Source organism: Colias eurytheme, chromosome 8, assembly GCF_061535395.1.
Source record: "Colias eurytheme isolate Ceu_HAF_F1 chromosome 8, ilColEury1 Martin Lab GWU primary, whole genome shotgun sequence".
Taxonomy (NCBI): domain Eukaryota; kingdom Metazoa; phylum Arthropoda; class Insecta; order Lepidoptera; family Pieridae; genus Colias; species Colias eurytheme.
The window spans coordinates 4,396,997-4,416,691 of NC_142987.1; the positions used below are offsets into that span (position 1 = coordinate 4,396,997).

Below are 19,695 nucleotides of genomic sequence, written 5' to 3' on the forward strand. Positions count from 1 at the left end.
CTTATAAATCCGAATGAAAATAGTATGTTGCATGCACAATAAAAATAATTTCAGGGATGAAATAAAACACAAAGTACAATATTAAATTTATTAGTAAAAAATATTATACATCTTCCACAATATTGGAGAATCATAACTTAATTATTTTAAATATTTTGATTATAATAGATTATAGCACTTCCAATTTATTAAAACATGCCAACTTACATCTACAGCGAGAAGCACATTAGACAATTGTTTAGCATTTCCGACTCACTTGATAGTACAACACACCGCTTTCTTACAATATCTATGTATTAAACACGTTTAAATGCCATATCGGGGAAACATTTAGATTTTCAAACATTATTATATGCAAAGAAATGTCATCCTTACTTACAGCGACCGCCTTGGTCGTCGATTTCTAAAATTCTATCAAGTATATTTCGATAAATATAGTAATTTTGGGTACATTACAATAACAAAAATAAATATCTACATTGAATTAACGAGTACTCAAAGTTATTAATTTCAAAGTCTTGAGTATAATGTTATACGCTAACTAAGTACAATGACACTATGGAGTGCCACGTCGTTACGTCGTTACGCTGCCCAATTACTTGCGTTATATTATTATCGTATTTACTCCAGTAGTCTACGAACTACTACGTCCTTACTTAAAATTTAATAATTAGGTTAAAATTTGAAATATTAATTGATATTATCATTATTTACTCGTATCCATTAATTGATAAAACACTAAAACGGGTAACAAAATCGTCTCGAAATAACACATCGAAAGCCTTAAAAGTGCAATGCAATATAAAAATTTTCTAAAAAATCCTCGCTGTACAAACCCTTCTATAAAAAATCGCCGATATAAAATGTCCACACGAACAATAATAATATAATATAGGTGACTTATAATTTGTGCGAAACACAAATCCACCGCAGCCTAAAGCTAGAGGAGAAGCTTCGGGGACACTCGTAATACGTCGTACACTTTAGCATAGTAACACTAGACTGGATTACATAGTTTTGCATATCATATTTTATGAAAGTAAAAACCGCGCGAACTTAACACTATTACCTTAATTAACGTGTATAATGGTAAATGTTTATGAGCATTACTAATATGGGGATAAATAATGGTCATACTTTAAATCACATGTATGAAAATCTGACGGAGCAATTCAGAGATTTAAAAAAAAACTGATTTGATCCCACGCACTATTACTAAGCATATATATTTCAAAAATTAAAATAATATTCTGGCACGTTTAAGCGGACATATTATCCCTAACGGCCTCTTCACACCGACTGGAAGCTTGGATCATAAATATTTATCAGCCCGCGCTTCCAATCGCGTATGTGGAGGCCCTAAAATTCGCGATAAATTAATTCGTAATGCAATAAAATTTTGTACTACCAGAAATTTTGGATGCCATCGCATCGCGAAAAGGCATGTCCCGAATTCGAAATGAATTTAGACGTCGCGAAACTTATAGTAATTATCATAGCTGACATGAAGCACCATAAAACATCAAACTTTATTTGAAATAAGATTATCAGTTAACGGCATTTTGATAATATAAACCGTGTTGCTATTTACAAGCCCACAAGAATAGGATTAATGGCCGATGCATGTTTTGTAAGAACAAGCCTAAATACATTCGACGCAAAAACGCGAGTTCAATTATATTGCATCGAATATATTTCGAACTTGTTTAGGAAACTTTAATGGTGTATGTGTCTTAGCTAGATGTCCACTAACGATTATTATAATAATTTATAAAGTTTGAATACATTTAATAAACGTCGATAATATAGAGGAATACACACAAACTCGATAATGTATTTGTGCAATTTATATCAGCAAATCGGAAGCGTTTCGCTCCGCGGTTCGTGACGTCACAAGTCAGAACTCTCATTCTATTGGCAGAGATTTGAATCTCAATTGACCAATATCAGTCAAACATTTCTTCACGCAAAACGCAAATACGTCACGATTGTGTGTATTTCTTCTTGACAAACATTCATAGCTAATTCAACCTGGGGACATACATTTGTCATTTGACACATTTAACATATATTCGGCACACCGTGGACCGATTTTGCAATGTTCAAATAGAGAGTGATTTCCATCAAATTTAACAACTAGAAATCTGTTCCTACTGAAACTTTCGGTTTAATTTTTTCTCACATATAACCACTGTTTATCTGAACATTGGAAAATATCGGTAAATTACGCAAAATTAATTTTGCGTTAGCAACGCAATCCGCCTCACTGGATTGATAGATAGTTTTAAAACAGCACATAATTAATATTATTTGAGTTATAATTATGTGCTGGTAAAAACAAAGTTTCAGGGCAAGGATTGTGCAGATTGATCGTTTTACTTTCGACTGATGACTATGAAGATATACTATATATACGTTAAGTAATAAAAATATTCTGTTTATGATACAAATAAACAAGGTTTCACATAATACCAATAAAAATTATGCAATTAAATTGCACATTAGTCATTTACCTACATTTTATATTACATTTGTGTTGGTAAAATTAAACAATCTTCAATATAGAAGACGTAGTCATGTCAGATCTTTTACTTACAATAAAATATAATATTGTATTCTTTTTTACAATAGTTCTATCCACATTCTAGTCAAAGTAAAACAATCTTATCGCAAGATGGGTTTATATTAGCAAGACGCTGTACTAGCGACTTCACGAGCGGAGACGCGTCGAAACAATAGCTTATATCCAATTTTTGATCACTTAGTGATATTGTGAGAACATTTTATGGTAAAATAATCGCAAAAAGACTTAACAAAAACTATTCGGAGTTTCTTTTTAAAATGAATTACCTACTAAGGACAGATTTCACAACTTGTTGGCAATGTCTTCGATATTCTGTGTTATACTTAAGACGAAAATTCCGTACATTGTAATTTATACAGATAAGCTAATCAGAACACATCTAGAAGCTGCGAAACCGTCCATTCATCAGCAGGTTTACAAGAAAACAAAAACTAACTCAAAACACGGAGTAATTTTTGACGTGACAACGTCTTATAATTCGATTGAGCCGGCTGCACGCACGAAAAAACATGACTCATGCGGCGTTACCTCGCTCTGAGGCGTTCCATGTAAGGCTTGAAGTGCGAGCGAGAACGCGGAACGAACGACAAAGAAGCACAATCGGACGTTGTCACGTTCAACTATCGTCAGTAAACCGACTTTACAGACAACCAATTTTTATCAACTGAAAAGAACGCAATTTCTAAAGTCAACCGCATGACAGGCAAAAAGTATATTACAGTGCCACAAACTTAACTGACCCGGTGAAAAAAAAAGACGGGTTGCACTCCGGGAGTGCCGGCAGAAGTGAAAACTTGATTATTAACGTTGAGCATGTTTGATATCCATCCGTCTTACGCTTTTTCGATCAGGTCACGTGTCCTGACGCGAGTTTAAGATTTTATACCCAACGCCGCTAAAGAAGTTTTCACTTCAAAAACTGGAACTACGTGCCGCCAGTAAAATCGACATCAGTGACACCGTCACCGGGTCAGTTAAGTTTGTTTGTGGCACTATAATCTTGAATAATAAAGCGTATTGTTCCGACGTCCGCCGCTAGAGCGCTACAGACAGGGCGGTGCGAGCACGGCGGGCGCGGGGAGGCGGAGCGTGCGCCGCCCCAGCTATGAGTGGTACGCGGTCACGTACGACGCGGGGAACAGACCGCGGCGGTGCGCTATCTCGCCCTGGAATTTATAAATAATATTATGTTATTTAATTATACAGATATGGAAAAAACAGTCATTATGGCTTTGTAAAATATTTTATATACATAAATATAAAAATACACGCTTTAATACGTTACTCATGAAATTATTGTATTGTCTGCACCAATCCAAACAGTATGTACAAAGTTTGAATTAAATCTGTACATTTAAATTTGGTCAAAATCGAGACTTGAATTGGTTACATACAACCATGTCGGTTACACACATACAGGAAAATTATGAAAGCGCGTTAAAAATACAAACGAATACATAAACTTATCCTCTTTTTAAGCGGTTTATTATTTCAACCTTTTTATGAATTTCCATGATTTAAAATTTACACAAACACGCACACGTATTATAGATGTGCGGTACGTGCATAATTACGGTCGCAGATGGAACTTATTTAAAAACTATAACTAGCTAGAACATAGGTCGTAGTAACTACATAGATATAAAATACTTTGTGATTTTTACGTTACTTTATAGAAACGAAATAGAGCGAAGGCCGCTTAAACCGACGAGCTTGTTAGACATTATTCTTTATTCTATCTATACTATAGTCTATAGTACATACCACAGATGTAATTTGATTACTAACCTTCCGTAATCTACATGCACTTGACACTCACAACTGCGACATATTAGCTATTTTTAGTATCATTACAAAGGAGGGACTTGTAACCACGCTGCAGATATTACTATTAATTCCGCTTACGTCCATTTCAATTTACGATTGGAAATTACATTGTACGAGAGAAATGCACATATACATACTGCATACAAAGTTCTTGTTACATATATACCCTGTACGTCTTCAAATGTTATGTATATGTTCAATGCTGTAGCTTATATTTATATAATTTATTACGTATCGAGACTTCACCAGAGCTTGTGGAACCTTTTAATATCCAGTACAATTTATATATTAAAACAAAACATAAATAATAATACTTTAGAATAGTTAAAGAAAAAATCTACTATTTTAATAATTACTCTTTTCTGAATTAGAAATTTGTCCCTATAACAATCATAGCAGGCTTCATTTTATATCGGATACGAAAAATTTCCCTTTCACAAAGCTTTCCTATTCCAATTAATTTTAACCAACTCCCAAAAGCCCAAGAAATACATTCTACCTTCGTTATTTAAAAAAAAAATGAATGTATCATACCTGCCACCAATGCTGATCGGAGCGGTCGAGCACCGTGATCACGTCGCCGCGCCGGAACTCCAGCTCGCCGGCCTCCTGCGGCGTGAAGTCGTACAGCGCCTGCACCAGCATCTACGGAGCGTACCCGTTCTATGTTACACATTAGCCGCCCGTCCCGCCCCGCCCGGCTCGACCCGGGACACAAACGTACCGCCCATGTCACTTGCCAATAATGTGGGGGCCGGTGAACGCACTTTTTCTAACTTTTTTTGCAATTGGCGCAGTAGTTTTCGATTTACTTTCGTACGTACGTAACTGACAAGTATGTTCTGTTTTAAATAGGTTATATCCTTTATCAAGAAAAAATATCTATAGTTCTGAGTATTGTAAGAAACTTCGTAACGTACAAGACTGTTCTCTTTTAAATAGGTTTTATCCTTTATATAGAGAAACATCTTCTGAGTACGTATTCGGTTAGTATCTCCAACAAGTCAGTTCTCTTTTGTATAGGTTAGAAATGGCATCTATTCTTTAGTAAGCCATTCATCTATAGTTCTGTTTGTATTTGGTTAGTATCTATAGATGCAATAACTTTTATTTGCCGACTAATCTTTTAGAAGTATGTCAGTTATCTTGTATTCAAGTTATAAATGACATATCCTTTATTAAGTTATATACCTATAGTTCTTAGTACTTATTGGGTTAGTATCTACACTCTACAGATGCAAAAACTTTTTGAACAAGTTGCTTAAGCTTTTCAAACGTGTCTTTTTTCTTTATTTCCTTTATTAAGCCATTCTCATTCATCTATAAGTCTGTGTATGTATTTGGTTAGTGGTTAGTACATGCAATGTGTTAGAACAATCTTTTCCTAGCCCTGACGTTTCATGCTCTGACTAAATTAGTCTATCCATTCTACCAAGATAGCTCCTATGGCTGATAACTATGGTTAAGACTATATGTAAGAAGCAAAATATAATGGACCAGCAGGGCTTTTGGAATTTACTCCTGGAACTACGAAATCTACTACTACTAAATGACAAATTGTTAAAAAATTTATGTACATGTTTATTTTTGCTTCTATTATTTTCGTTCATACCAAAATGGCAAAAATCTCTAGGTTTTTATAGTGAGTTAGTCATTGTAAGCGGATGAGGAAATTAATCACAGAACAAAATTACGTTATACCGTAATATTCTGTAATAATTAATGCAAGGATACGCTAATGTAATCCAATATATCACGCTAACTACCGCCACGATCGCTTTGTAATTTGAATATTTATAGATAACCTAGTAATGTGGGGAAAATCTGAATTTATAAGGTAGCCGTGTTAGACGTCGCCAGGGGGAATTAACAGTGTTGATTTCACTCTCGAAAGCATTTTTTTTCATTTTCCTCATTTCTATTCGTCAGTTTTATAACGTTTAACATAGCTTAAACGTAAAATTTAGCCAGGGAATTAATAGTAATTCGCTACTCCAAATAGTTGACAAAGTTCCTAAACAACGCTTTTAATAAGCTTCCGTAAAGTCGAACTATCTATACGAATTTTAATTGCCATTGTAAATGTACCCTCTGTAAACTCAAATTCGTTACACTGATCTAAGAGTATACGTGCCCACTAAGTGTACTATCCCTTTCACAACAACAGCAAATTATCATAATTGCGTCGGCTCACGGTGTTCAAGCTGGATATAAGAAACACAATGTGATCTATTTCTGTTACGTTATCAGGGTCACGCACGCTGTAATATTTACACACGAATCGAACTTATGGATAACTGTTTGGATTCGTTTGTCCTCGATGCCCTTAATAGGGCTATGGAATGCGGCAAAATTATATTTTTAAATAATTCCTTGTTATTGTTTTATCGTTGAAATAGGAAGTATAGGTAGTTAATCGCATAGGCGATTCTAACTTTACTGTAGCAAAATTAATGAATTAAATTTCATAGTATTACAAGAATAATGCAGTGAAAGCTCAATCGAACTGGATATTTATTAATTATTTGCAAGTGAAATATGATGATACTCTAGCCGAGATAAATTTTTCATGTTATTATCAGAAGTAATTATTGAACTTAACTTTTTAAGCTTTACCGCTTTTTTTACGAACTCGAAGTGAACTAGCTTTATAATCATTACTATAAAAGCTACTAGATTGACCCTGATTAACATTAAGTTGCAAAAAATTATAATCTGAGACAGCCCTTGTGCTAATGGAAACCGTACGCATGATGGGACTTTCCCCCTCTGTATTTGTGTTCCAATTAATAGAAAGTTTGTTTAGTCGATAGCGGTCGGGGCTAATTTGATTTATCGATTAAATTAACATCCTAATGTAGTCATTACTCATACGTATTAAATGTCACCAAAATATTTAATTTATTTAATTAATGTGGGCTTTTAGGTAATTGTGATATGAAAATGTAGTGAGGTTGAATACGTAATTTGTTATTATATATTGTACTGAAGCTTTTCGCTCAGACATTTTCCAACGACACATTTTTTAACCTTTATATTTTGTTCTCATCGTGATTTGCAGACAAAAAATAAAATGATAAAGCATTTTCCAATATTCAATTTTCTGTACGCACTTCAAAATTAATTCACACCGTTCGATGCTTAATGGCTTTTGCCGTTATGATATTAGTAAGGACGGCCTTGCGTGCAAATTTTATTGAGTTTAAAAAAGCTTTTATCGATAGTACCATTACCATTTTAAAACTTTTCTGAATTTTAACACAGGATAAAATTCATTACCTGTACATTGAGTTAAATTAAAAATTCATAAAGATGGAGACTCGAGAGGCGTATAGAAAGGATTTTAATGACGGTCTCATGGAGACCCTCGCTTTGAATTCATAGCTATCTCTCACCAGGAGGCTATGAACAATAGTCGTTAAATGGGTCATAGGTTAAGTTTTGTTCTGAGTAGGCCCGAGATAAAATTATCTCATTTATTTCAATTAGTCCGTTGATAGTCAGGGTGGAGTCATAAATATAACTTTTAATAAGTTTGACGTGTAGTGAATACTTATGTCATTAATCTTTTTGTACTTTTAAACCCCGATCCAACTATGAGGGATGTATGAGTTTAATATTTTGTGTGTCTGTCTGTGGAAGCGTAAGTTCCCAAAGGAAGTTATGTTAGGTGGAAAAACAAGCTGTTTGTTGTCTTCACAATATTCAGCTATTTTTCTGCATTGACAAGATCTCAGTAAATATTCGAAATATAGAACTAACAATGCTAAATTTTAAGAAAATATAATATTCTTAGTAGCAGATCCAAATTTTGAATTTTCATAAGGACGAGCTGTATAAAGATAAACTCTTTTTAATCTGAATTTAACATTGTATGATTAAATTCCCAAATACGAATAATTAACAGCTATATATTCATTAAAATTTAGAAATAAACTTTCTATGCTATTTTTAAATCACTTGGATGGATTTAGTGAAACTGTCCTACAAAAATAAACTGTAAATATGTTATCTGATTAAAATCTATAGATTATAAATATGTAATATAAATTTGGAAAGTTAGGGTAGTGATGTGTGAATGTTTGTTGCTCGATTTGTCTGAAATTATATATGGCTTGTAATAATATATAGACTATTTATCCAGCTATCAAGAGATAGCCGCTTATTAATTTTTTATTAATGACTTCGTCTACGCTAACTATATTGAGAGGAACAATTAGCATTTCTTTTTAGTAAGTAATCTTTGGAACTATACCTATTGAAAAATGCTTTCACCAGAAGAAAGCTACATTATTCCCAAGTGACATGGGCTGTATACATTATGTTTGTGTTCCGGGTCAACCTGGGCGGATACGGGGTGAGCAACTAGTCTATGATTTAACACACACAAGAGTTTAGTATGCTTTGATATTTACAATATTTTCCTTTGTTATTAAACAAGGAAGTTAATTTGAACTTGGTTTAGTTTTAATTTGAAAAATAACCTTGTATGTGTTAAATTTATTAAGCGAATGGCCTACCACTTAACATTGTAATGCACCTGCCAGTTATATAGATCATTTTAGATAATAATGATAGATATATGAATTTGACCTTTTGTACCAAGAAAAGATACAAATTTATTTTTGTTATCTCTTGTTTGTGGGGGGTAATCTTTAAAACGGCTAAACGGTTATGAATGGGACTTTGTGAATGTGAGAGGACTTTATCGAGCAACATATAGATAACAATGTTATTATGGAAACAATTTACTGTTCGATAAGAAAACATCGAAAATGCCCCTACTATTGTGATAAATATTCAACAGTGATTTTAAGCTCGACTTTCTTATTATTTTTTTTACACGTATCATTTTTCGTTAGAAGATACGGTAATTGTATGAATAATAAAGTAAATATATAATGTCAAAAAAGGCACTCTATTTGCGTTCGCGACAATTCCCATTCACCAACAAAATACATTAACATTTGATATTTAGGGCAAAGCTCAGCAGTATTAAGGTGGCTAAAATAATAAATTTAAGCTCGACTTATTCATTAAAAGCAGTTTAGCTAAGCAAAATTACAGATTGCTTTTACCTACGTATGTATAAATGCGGTAAGACTTTAAAGGATTTTAGTAGGACAAGAAATTCTAAGTTTCCTATGTGTTTTGTGTTAGTAACAAGCCTACAATAGTATGTTTAGCAAGTCACCTCTTCGGGAACGACATCTCGCAGTTTGACATCTTGCAGGCGGCTCACGGACGCGGTGCGGTGGTAATCTACGAGCTCATTTAGAGAATTAAATTTCACCACCCATAGGAAAAACTTGCTTGAAGCATCCCTGAGCACTTTGAAATGTTGTACGCCATCGGGACATCTGTGAATCGTATAAATTTAGGATTAAAATAATACAAATAATTATTATAAAACCATTTTCTCAGAATTATTCATTTAGAAATAAAAAAAAAAAACTAAGAATTTTTGTTATTAAGAATTAACGGGTATTATATGCAAGTCGGACGCATAGAAATATCAGGGTTGGCCCTAATCTCATGCGTTTTCTACATTTAATGAGATTTAATGTTACCATGTAACATATGTACAGATTAAAGAAATGGTTTATTTTCCTAGTAAAGAGTTATGACGTTCCATATAAGTATATAAATATGAGCTATGTTTTGAGAAGATTTTCCATCCATGTATGAATAGAGGGAGGATTACAAGGATACAGGCCCTTATCATATGAGCAGCTATCGCAAAAAGCTATTGTTTGAAAACTGCACTATGTGCACTTCTACATAATTTCTTTTTCGTTTATTTTTCAACCTCGACACCAGACATCGTTCCTTTGTAACCGTTGTTAGCGAACGTTTTAGTGAGCCATATTGCATTTTAATCCATCAGTCCTCGGAATCACAGACACAATAGAAAATCTATTGTGTCGCGCCCCGATCGGGCCTTACGGTGGTCAATGGGTTAAAGGGTAAAACTTTAGGGGTCGACGTGATTAAGGGGCCGCAGTTGACTAACTAAGCATGGGGATTACGGAATCTTTAACAATCTCATTTTAAACATAAACGAGCCCAATGCCCATTATGCATATTCAATACACAACTTTAATAATGGATTGACTCGTGTGTTTATTTGAAAAAGCTCCCAAAACTAATATAATAAATAAACTTTTGAATGAACTAATAGTTTTACTAAGAGTTCATTCAAATGTTCTATGCACACAATGCAAGCAATAAGACTTTAGATTAAGTCTGCATACCCAGCCGAATAATTCAGGGAACAAATGGATACGAGCTAAGGAAATATCCGTCTTTTTACAACTATTTTAGGTTGATAGTGCCGTGACGTAGATAAAGAATGCAGAACGACTTAAACAATGGTAGTTTCACAATGTTGAAATGCTAATGTTAGTGCTTCCATGTACAATTCATATTATTCCTCTTTATTATTCAAAAACATACGTCGGTTAGATCACATCCAAGTATCTGATCTCATGAAAATTGATGTAGATTCCCCGTAATCTAATGAATAATATGATGTAATATCTTCTAACATATAATTATGTGTGTATGTTAAAAATGTAACAAGTGTCGTTGGCCGAGCTCTACGTTGTCATTCTTTTATGCAATTCGAGCGGAGAACTTCGCCAGTTTGACTAGACAAGTTACTCCCTTGCCAGGGTGAATGAATTTTTAAATTGCTTCAGAAACTTTTGCATACAAAGTTATCCTGTAATAGATATAATATAGGTATTGAATAAATATGTTACGATGAACAAAATAAGGAAAATTTTTAAATCTTAAGAAAGACTTGATCTAACAACAAGTACTAATAACTTTAATTTAAAAATATTTTCAAAATCTCTTGGTTGTCTCAATGTTTTTAATGCTTTTTTCAAGTTGATATTATTATCTTGATAAGGACACGTTTCGTAAAAATATTAGTGAGGGGTATTAACGTTTAGTAACAACAACAATAGCAGGAAAAATATATGAAAGATTTATTGTATAAAGGTCTATTCTATTTAAAATTGAATTAATATTGTTATAATATACAATTACAAAGTCATATGTGGTTATAACTATATGTTGTGGTGAATGGTGATCCACACGGTTCCTCATCGATGATGAAATATAACACTTCCTTAATTGCGTTTTATTATAACAAAGCGGATTTAAAATAATAACAATTATCTAGAATACTTTATGATTGTTAAAAAGAGGTTACAAGAAAAGTAGAGCTACATCATCCATCCCGAGTGCTTTAAGTTCTGTTTCAAAATAAACAGATCCTTCGTTTTCATTATGATTTATGATTTATACAGAGGGAAATGTTATTATATTCCAGTACACCGTATAGCGACACAAATACATAATACCAATTATTATGTATTTCGCCGGTGAGTGGGACAATCCCAAATATCATCCGGTAGAGAAATGATTTCTATATGTACCTCCGGCAATTTATCTAATACAGAACCTCTCTCTCTATTCCTCGCTAAATTTGAGATACGTGTAGATAATAGACTCGAATTGCGTTCCAACACGCATTACCAAAGTATGTTAAAAATGTAAGACATACTAAAAGCAATAATGATTTATGAATGTTAACTAAGAGCATTATAAGTAACGCAGGCCCCAAATATGAAGTCAATACTCGTAAGAAATCCTATATGAATCACCAATAGACGAAAACTGGTTTCAGTTCACCTCAAGTAAGCTGATTCATGCTGTGTGATATAGAACAAGTTCCAACGGTTCAAAGAAAATTTTATGAAAAGCGCAACTCGCAATACGAGTCCGAAATGTTTAGATCGAGACGGGAAAATAAACGTCTGGAATTCCAATAGCGCGGAAAAAGTACTGCACATACTGATGTAAAGAGTTCAATTTAACTGCGATCGTCTAAAAATACATGCGGCACGAAAGTGTAACAAAAAAGTATCCGAACGAGGTGTATTTTTACTGTGTAGCAATGTTTTCATATCGGCTTCGTTCTTCCTTTTAGGGCTGAATCACTATAATACGACACTTATTGAGAGCAAATATTGTGTCAGCAATTCATGTTTAGGACCTCCGATCATTTATTAGGAAATGAATGGTGATTTCATTTGTTATTATACTATAGTTATCATTGCTAAATATGATAAGTTTTGGTATTCTTGGAATGGTCTCGTACTAAGTTATTCATAGAATAATGTTCTGGAAACCGTTCTTTCCTTTAACTTAAATCAACCTATATTAATGTCAATATTCTGCAGTTATTGGTGAACTAGTTTTGAAATTCTACGAATCGGTCAAGTCCTTATAAATAACAATATTGAAATATCTCGTACCTTTTACAGAAGTCTGTAGGTCCTTTTAAATGCGTAAAATATTTTAACTATCTAATCATTGAACTAATACATAATTATACGAGGGAACGAGAATGTATTAATGTTACAAGCTCAAATTATGTAAACTACGTGATTTTAAAAGCATTTTTAATATAGATGTCGAACAAAAATAGCAATGACGGCTTTGGTTAAGATTTTCATTACATTATGTAATTACCGCTCTAGAGGAATACCGTTAAACAATAAAAATAAACAAATGTAATGATGTTAAAGATTAAATTTTCTTCGTCTTTATAAGTATGGTCATTCAATGTGTGCCTTGGCAAAAAATAATAAAATATGAAGGCAAAATACGAGCATAACAAGTCGATGCCGACATCGTATGAGTCAGATGGCGAGTCGCAAAACTCATTTTTTTTATCTACCAATTTAACGTCCAATAGAATTGATTGCGACTTGACGCACACTGCGAGTGAAGAAAAGGTTGATTACCTATAACCGCGTTATCGGTCGCGCGTCATACAAACTTCCATGTAATACGACTACGCAAAAACATCACGAATTCCATATTTGTTCATATTTTTTATGGTTTTTTTTAAACCATCACTCAAACGAAGTTCATTTTGTATATGAAAGTTCACGGGAGCAGTTCAATTTTGCATACTGGAATTGTTTACCCACGATTTCGCCTACGAAAACATTGATGACCTTGCAAATAATAAACGAACCCAGGCCATCGTATAAATTCGATATCTAATACCGTAATACGTATAGTTTTTTGGAATATTTGTATGAAAAAGAAAGTAAGTTTTATGCAATTATAAAGCTGTCCAAAATATACAGTAGTCAGTTCGAAAGTTATAATAATTGTCGTGGGAGCGTCTACCATAGTTCGTTATCAGAATAAACGATCTACGTAGTTGCTATTTCTTATTTTCTCTACGTTATTTTACCAGATTTTACTTTTAGGTCAAGTCCTGACTGTGAACAACTAAAGTACCAGTAAAACTTTATTTTATAGCCGTTTTTATTAATATTTATATTTAATATTAAGCATAATATTTAGGCCAACATAATTTATATGTTTAAGGTAAAATTTAATAATAATAGCATTCAATTATTTCGATACAAGATAGCTTTGTTGTGGGCTTCGCTCAATTAATAATCTTAATTGGTCTTATTGCATGAAACCACGCAAGTCCTGTGATCTTTACTTTCGTATCAATTTTGACTTTGATTTTGTTACACAGTAATTTAGCAGCGAATCATGAATTAAATGTAATATTTTCATTATGGTTTATTGAGGTACATCTTTTAAGTTAGAGGTAATTATTCAGGATGGGGAAATTATTACTTAAAATTTAGAATGTTTTACTATGTTATTTTATAAATAAAAGTTTTAAATTGGAAAAATTAACGGACCCGCCCAAAATTTACCTACAGTAACAAATCTAATCTTGGTTGAGATATTTCGAATAGTGGTTGTTTATAAACACTAAGGGCTCTTTCAATTTATTCGTTTCGTATCGGACCGCTGCCGCACGTTTTCCGTGCCGCTAGTTATAACCCGCTGCCGTGCCGTTGCAGTACGGTAGCAGTCCGTTACCAAACGCTTAAATTGAAAGCGTATCTGACTGCCGTGCGTTTGTATGCTAGTGCTGTTTTAAATTTATTTGACACCAGTTAAGCCATGGACTCCAACGAAGAAACATTACTGTTAGTGCTCTTGTTGAAAAACATCAAACAAAAAAAAATAAACAGAAACTACGACTCCGTAAAAGAGCATCACCGATGTTTTCGTGAACATGTGATTTTAAGGTTAGCTAAATACACTGTTTTTTAAAACCACAATATTTTTTTATAATTTTGCCGATATATCAACATATCGATAATTTTTCCGGGATATATCAATGGTAATATTGATATTTTTTTTAAATATCGATGTATCGATATATCGATATTTTTTTTCATTTTCGATATCCCTAAACTGAACACGTGGGACTTGGGACGTTGCCGTCCTGCTGTCGAGCGTTCGCGGTACGGACGCCGCGCTGTTGCCGCACCGTGCATTTTGTATGAAAACAAACGACCGGCCGTGCGCCGTACGACAAACGTACCGCTTCGGCACTGTAGCGGTCCTATACGAAACGCATAAATTGAAAGAGCCCTAAGGTGAATGAAATAAAATTCTATCGACTTTAATAAATAAATCTTCATGTCCATTAACCATAATTTCTAAGAGACAACATTACAAACAGATATCAACATAATATAGAGCATTGACCAATAAATAGCCTGATAAAATGATAACATATGAAAGCTTATAAAAGGTGCAAATTGCATGTTGTTATTGAGTATATTTGATAAAAACAAACAAATGAAAAAAATAAATTAATGCTAAGGAAGTAAAAGAAGACAAATACGCTATTAAATTTAAAACCTACCATTTTTCCTGGAAATTACTTTTATAATATTACTAGCTTTGTCAGTTTCCCTCACAAGCAAAACCATATATTTATATAGAATCTATATAAATATATGGTTTTGCTTGTGAGTGTGAGTGAGTGTGAGTAACATATAATCTATATTATAGATTATATGTTACTGTGGTACACTACATTACTGCCATGTATCATCAAAATCCTTTAATGGTTGTCGTGTGAAAAAGGATCTAATGTACATCCATCTATCCTATTGTTTTAATACATATTAGCACAGAATACATAATAGTAGCTAAACGCTACAGAACGGACAATCTCCGCCTCCTGCCAAAATTAAACTTACCTCACCCCGCACGATCAGTCTAAAAATGGTTCACATTTTTTCTACAGGGACGATACGCAACGAAGATTGACAACATTAATCAAATTGACTTAAAGTAATTTTATTATTTTGGATTTGTGATTATCGTTTTTCGTAGAAAATGGTTAGATATTGTGCTGTTTACGGATGTATTTCATCAGAAAAACGCGAATTTTACGCTAGTCAAAAATGTGCCAGCCATAAAGCGTTAACACACACATTTGCAGTCTCTACAGTGTGACTGTCAAAACGATAATTTTGTATGGAGTGTCCGGGGTGTGATATTAGTCTAGTTAGATTTTGCAGTTATACAGTTCAGATATAAAATAATACTAATACATAGTTCAATTTCTATGTATAATATTATATTTTATTTAAAACATTCGAAATTCCATCCATCAATAAAGTAAATAAAAAGAAGGCATATTGTAAATCGTAATATAACACATAATATAATACAACTTATGCTCCTTAAATATTCATGAGTGTCTCATCTGATTTATGAGATCACTGAACCTTTCATAAGAAGCTAATCATATTTAGATTATACCACTAGACATAAACATATTGGCAAATAGCAAATTAAAAATAGACTATCCTCTAAGATAATGTAGCTTTTCATTAGAGAAGTATTTTAAACCTGAACGGTAGTTAGATTTATCGACCTATGAACTTTTAGCCTGTTGTTAATTAGTCAAGGTATAGATAAAATTAACTAAGAAATCAGTGTTATTATGAGAACACTGATGAAACAAAAAGATATTACATAAACTACCATTGTATAAAAATATGTTTTTGTTTAATTCTTGAGTTGTTTATTAATTAATTTACTTAAAAATACAACTTTAATATCAGAATTTGGATGATATATTTTTATTATAGTCCTTTTAAATATGAACTGTATTTTCACACTTCATCACAATGATTTTTATGGTTATCTAATTTCGTAATAGTAATTCCACACAGGAAGTTACAAGATTCAAATATGTAGATAATTTAAGATTACTCTACAGTGTTTAAGAGATTGCTCTGAATAGTAACAAGAGATATCTGCTTAAAAAAATCATTATAATATAAATAAACCATCATTACTTATACTAATATTATAAATACTAAAGCATGTTTATTGTTCTGTTTGTCAGATTCACTTTCTTTTATAAAGCAATGGAGGGATTTTATTTTATGATTTTTGTGTCTGGAGATAGTTCTATCTATGTTTTATCATAGTGAAATATCTCGCTTTCATGGGTATTTTGTTGCACTCAGCAGACAATAAAATAAAATGCAATTACCTTCACATGTAAATGTAATAAAAAAAATTACTCACTTGACAGATAATGAAAAATCTCCAGGGCTAGACTGACTAATCCTTATGAGGAATCCACCTTCTGGCTTATTTGATAAAAGTTTTTCAGCATCTGCTCTTGTTATTCTACCATAATACCAACTGAAAATAAATTAAATTGCTATACCACATTCGAGATAATTTATGTTTGTGATTTAATTTAATTAAACAATATAATTATTTAAACATATTTGATTGAAATCTTAATGCCATTAATCTATTATTATTTAAATGTTATTGTAAATGTTTTACATATTTCATACTATACTTTACATTTGTATGAATTTTAACCATTTTTATGGAACCAAAACAAATATAGATAAGCATTGTAAAATTATGACTTCACTTAAAACATATTAATCAATATTTAATGAAAAATGTTGCAAAACCTATTGGTCTATGTTTCTTTTACTAAATATGGACTTATCTACGACAAATGAGTAGACCAATACATTCACAAGATAAACAACGTAATTCTAACAGGAACTCAGCCCAATGATCATTAATTTGTTAATTAAAATATGTATCATAATAAATATTCTCACCTATGATTTTTCATTTGAATATAATTACTAGGAATGAGACCCTCCTTGCCATCTAATTCTGCCCTATACCAATTCATATCATCCTCCATGTTTAGTATCTGCAATAATAAAAATTCTACAAGAAACCTGTCACGAGTATTATGAAAATCTGCGGATTTGTAGACCGTGTTAGATAGAAAACTTACTTTGAGAACCTGGTTTTTCTTGAAACTGAGTTCATCATCCGCAGTTGCAGTGAAATCGTGTTTTGCTATAGCCTCCATTTTCAAATTAGGCACTTCACTCTTAATGTCACTGATTACTAAAATAACTCACAAAGTATGCAATTCTATAACCGCGTTTAGAGCGAAAACAAAGGAATAATCGTAATGCATGTATTAGTCAATCAATAAAACACAAAATATTCACAATAAGTTCAATTTCCCGAAATTATTTGGTCTGATCGGTGATAGGCACATCAGTCCAATACTTTGATATTGCCATCAATAAAATACATTATATTTATTTTATTAAACTTTTGTTACCATGTACAAAAATTACACAGATAAATGAAATCAATCTCAGAGAAATCAATCCATACTAAAGATAGATACATATTTGACATGAAAAAATAATAATAAATTAAATTCTTACAATAAAAAAGAGCGTGTCTGCCACGTTTCAGTGAAACTTCTATAGCAAGTAGCAAGAAATGCAAGCGGCCAAAGTGAGAAGACAATATTGAGAATCAGACGAAGGTTTATTTATTAGAGCGTTTTCACATTATCCGATCCGATATCGGATATCGGACGCCGATAGCCGATATCCGATATCGGATACAATTTGCCCTTTCACATTGTCCGATAAAATCGTTCCGATATCATCATGAGTGTTGCCAGAAATTTTTAGAGAAAACTAAACTAAATTGCCAGTTGATAAAAAAAGGTATAATAAAAAAAAATCAAATGTTATAATATCATAGTTGTACATGTACATTAAAAATAACTGTGAAAAATAACTACGATAAAGTAAAACAACTTCAAAAAAGAAAATTAAAATGTAGAAAAAGATTTGATATCACAAATTACTGCATATTATTTAGATGTGCTATTTACTAAATAGTTTTGATATCGGTCATTTGTATAACATAAATTAAATAAATTTATATCAATACCTACTACAACCTAGTATTAGACTATTAGTTAATAGTTTTAGTAATACATATTAGTAAATAGTAAATACCTTTCAAAATCTATTAAATGTATTTTTAGCAAGACGTACCTAGTCATTTAGTCATTTTTTCACTTCATACATTTATAAAAGTTCATGTAGTATGATAAATTTATTAAGTGATACAATCTTTGTTCACATTTTCTTTTCTTTTTCTTATTACACTGTAATATCCTAAAATAATATTGTCACTCGTTCAAATATATATTATTTTGTATTAAGATTGTTGTGATTTCCTGTTAGTAAAGATACATAAATTATTTTATTGTCATAAGCAATTATTTTAGAATTAAGAGTTTTCAAACATTGTATTCTTTGTTGTAAATTCAAAATAAAAATAAAATCGGTGTGAAATCTCCTCCTTTTTTTGAAGTCGGTTAAAAACAAAGCACTCAATGACAACAATACAATAAACAGCACAACCAACATCCGAGTAGGAGGAGCGAGGCAGAATGAGATAAAATAAAGATGATAGACACTAATGTTTTCGAAGATAGATATTTGAATTTAAGAACGCAATCTATATTTTTGTTTACTTCAGTTCAGCCAATTGCCGTATATTTTAATACGGCAAATAAAAATACCTGCCGTATAAATCGTATTTTAAATGCCTATAAATATGTACTTAAATGTGTGTTTTTTTCATAAAAATGGTTTCTTTTAATAGAAAGGGTTTTAGGTTAAAAGCAAAGAATTTTTTTAAAGATTGAGCGCCCCATAAGACTGAAAATACACAAACTAGTGCTTTTTTGCTGTTGGTATACTGCCTTTTCGAAAATTGAGTTGGCAACACTGAACATTATCGTCCGATAGCCACTGGGAATATCGGTGTCGGCTCCGATATCCGATATCGGACCGGACAATGTGAAAGACAGGTACATATTTCATACATTTTACTTCCCTCCGATATCGGATATCGGCTATCGGCTCCCGATATCCGATATCGGATCGGATAATGTGAAAACGCTCTTAAAGTGAAACTTTTATTACATCGTCTCAAACTTTTTGGTCTGTGTAGCGCATGTCGCGTGTATCGCGGCTGCCGAGTAGGTA

General features: G+C 32.4%; 1 protein-coding gene across 1 annotated transcript; it reads right to left on the reverse strand.

Moving 5' to 3' along the window:
* Window positions 1–74: 74 nt before the first annotated feature.
* drk (growth factor receptor-bound protein 2 drk) lies at window positions 75–17,914 on the reverse strand. The gene is made up of 6 exons (XM_090104550.1): window positions 17,619–17,914; window positions 17,434–17,531; window positions 16,871–16,990; window positions 9,606–9,771; window positions 4,946–5,056; window positions 75–3,750 (listed from the first exon to the last, which is right to left on the reverse strand). Exons 1-6 carry the CDS (start codon window positions 17,694–17,696, stop codon window positions 3,688–3,690), a joined length of 636 nt encoding a protein of 211 aa, XP_089960676.1. The 5' UTR covers window positions 17,697–17,914; the 3' UTR covers window positions 75–3,687.
* Window positions 17,915–19,695: the final 1,781 nt, after the last annotated feature.

What these genes read in the sequence shown, in the direction of transcription:
- drk (XM_090104550.1), bottom strand. Translation starts at nt 17,696, where the DNA reads ATGGAGGCTATAGCAAAACACGATTTCACTGCAACTGCGGATGATGAA. An exon ending in GATTTTTCATTATCTGTCAA is followed by an intron (nt 9,772 to 16,870) that starts GTGAGTAATTTT and finishes TACGATTCACAG; the next exon opens with ATGTCCCGATGGCGTACAAC. An exon ending in GAGATGTCGTTCCCGAAGAG is followed by an intron (nt 5,057 to 9,605) that starts GTGACTTGCTAA and finishes TACGCTCCGTAG; the next exon opens with ATGCTGGTGCAGGCGCTGTA.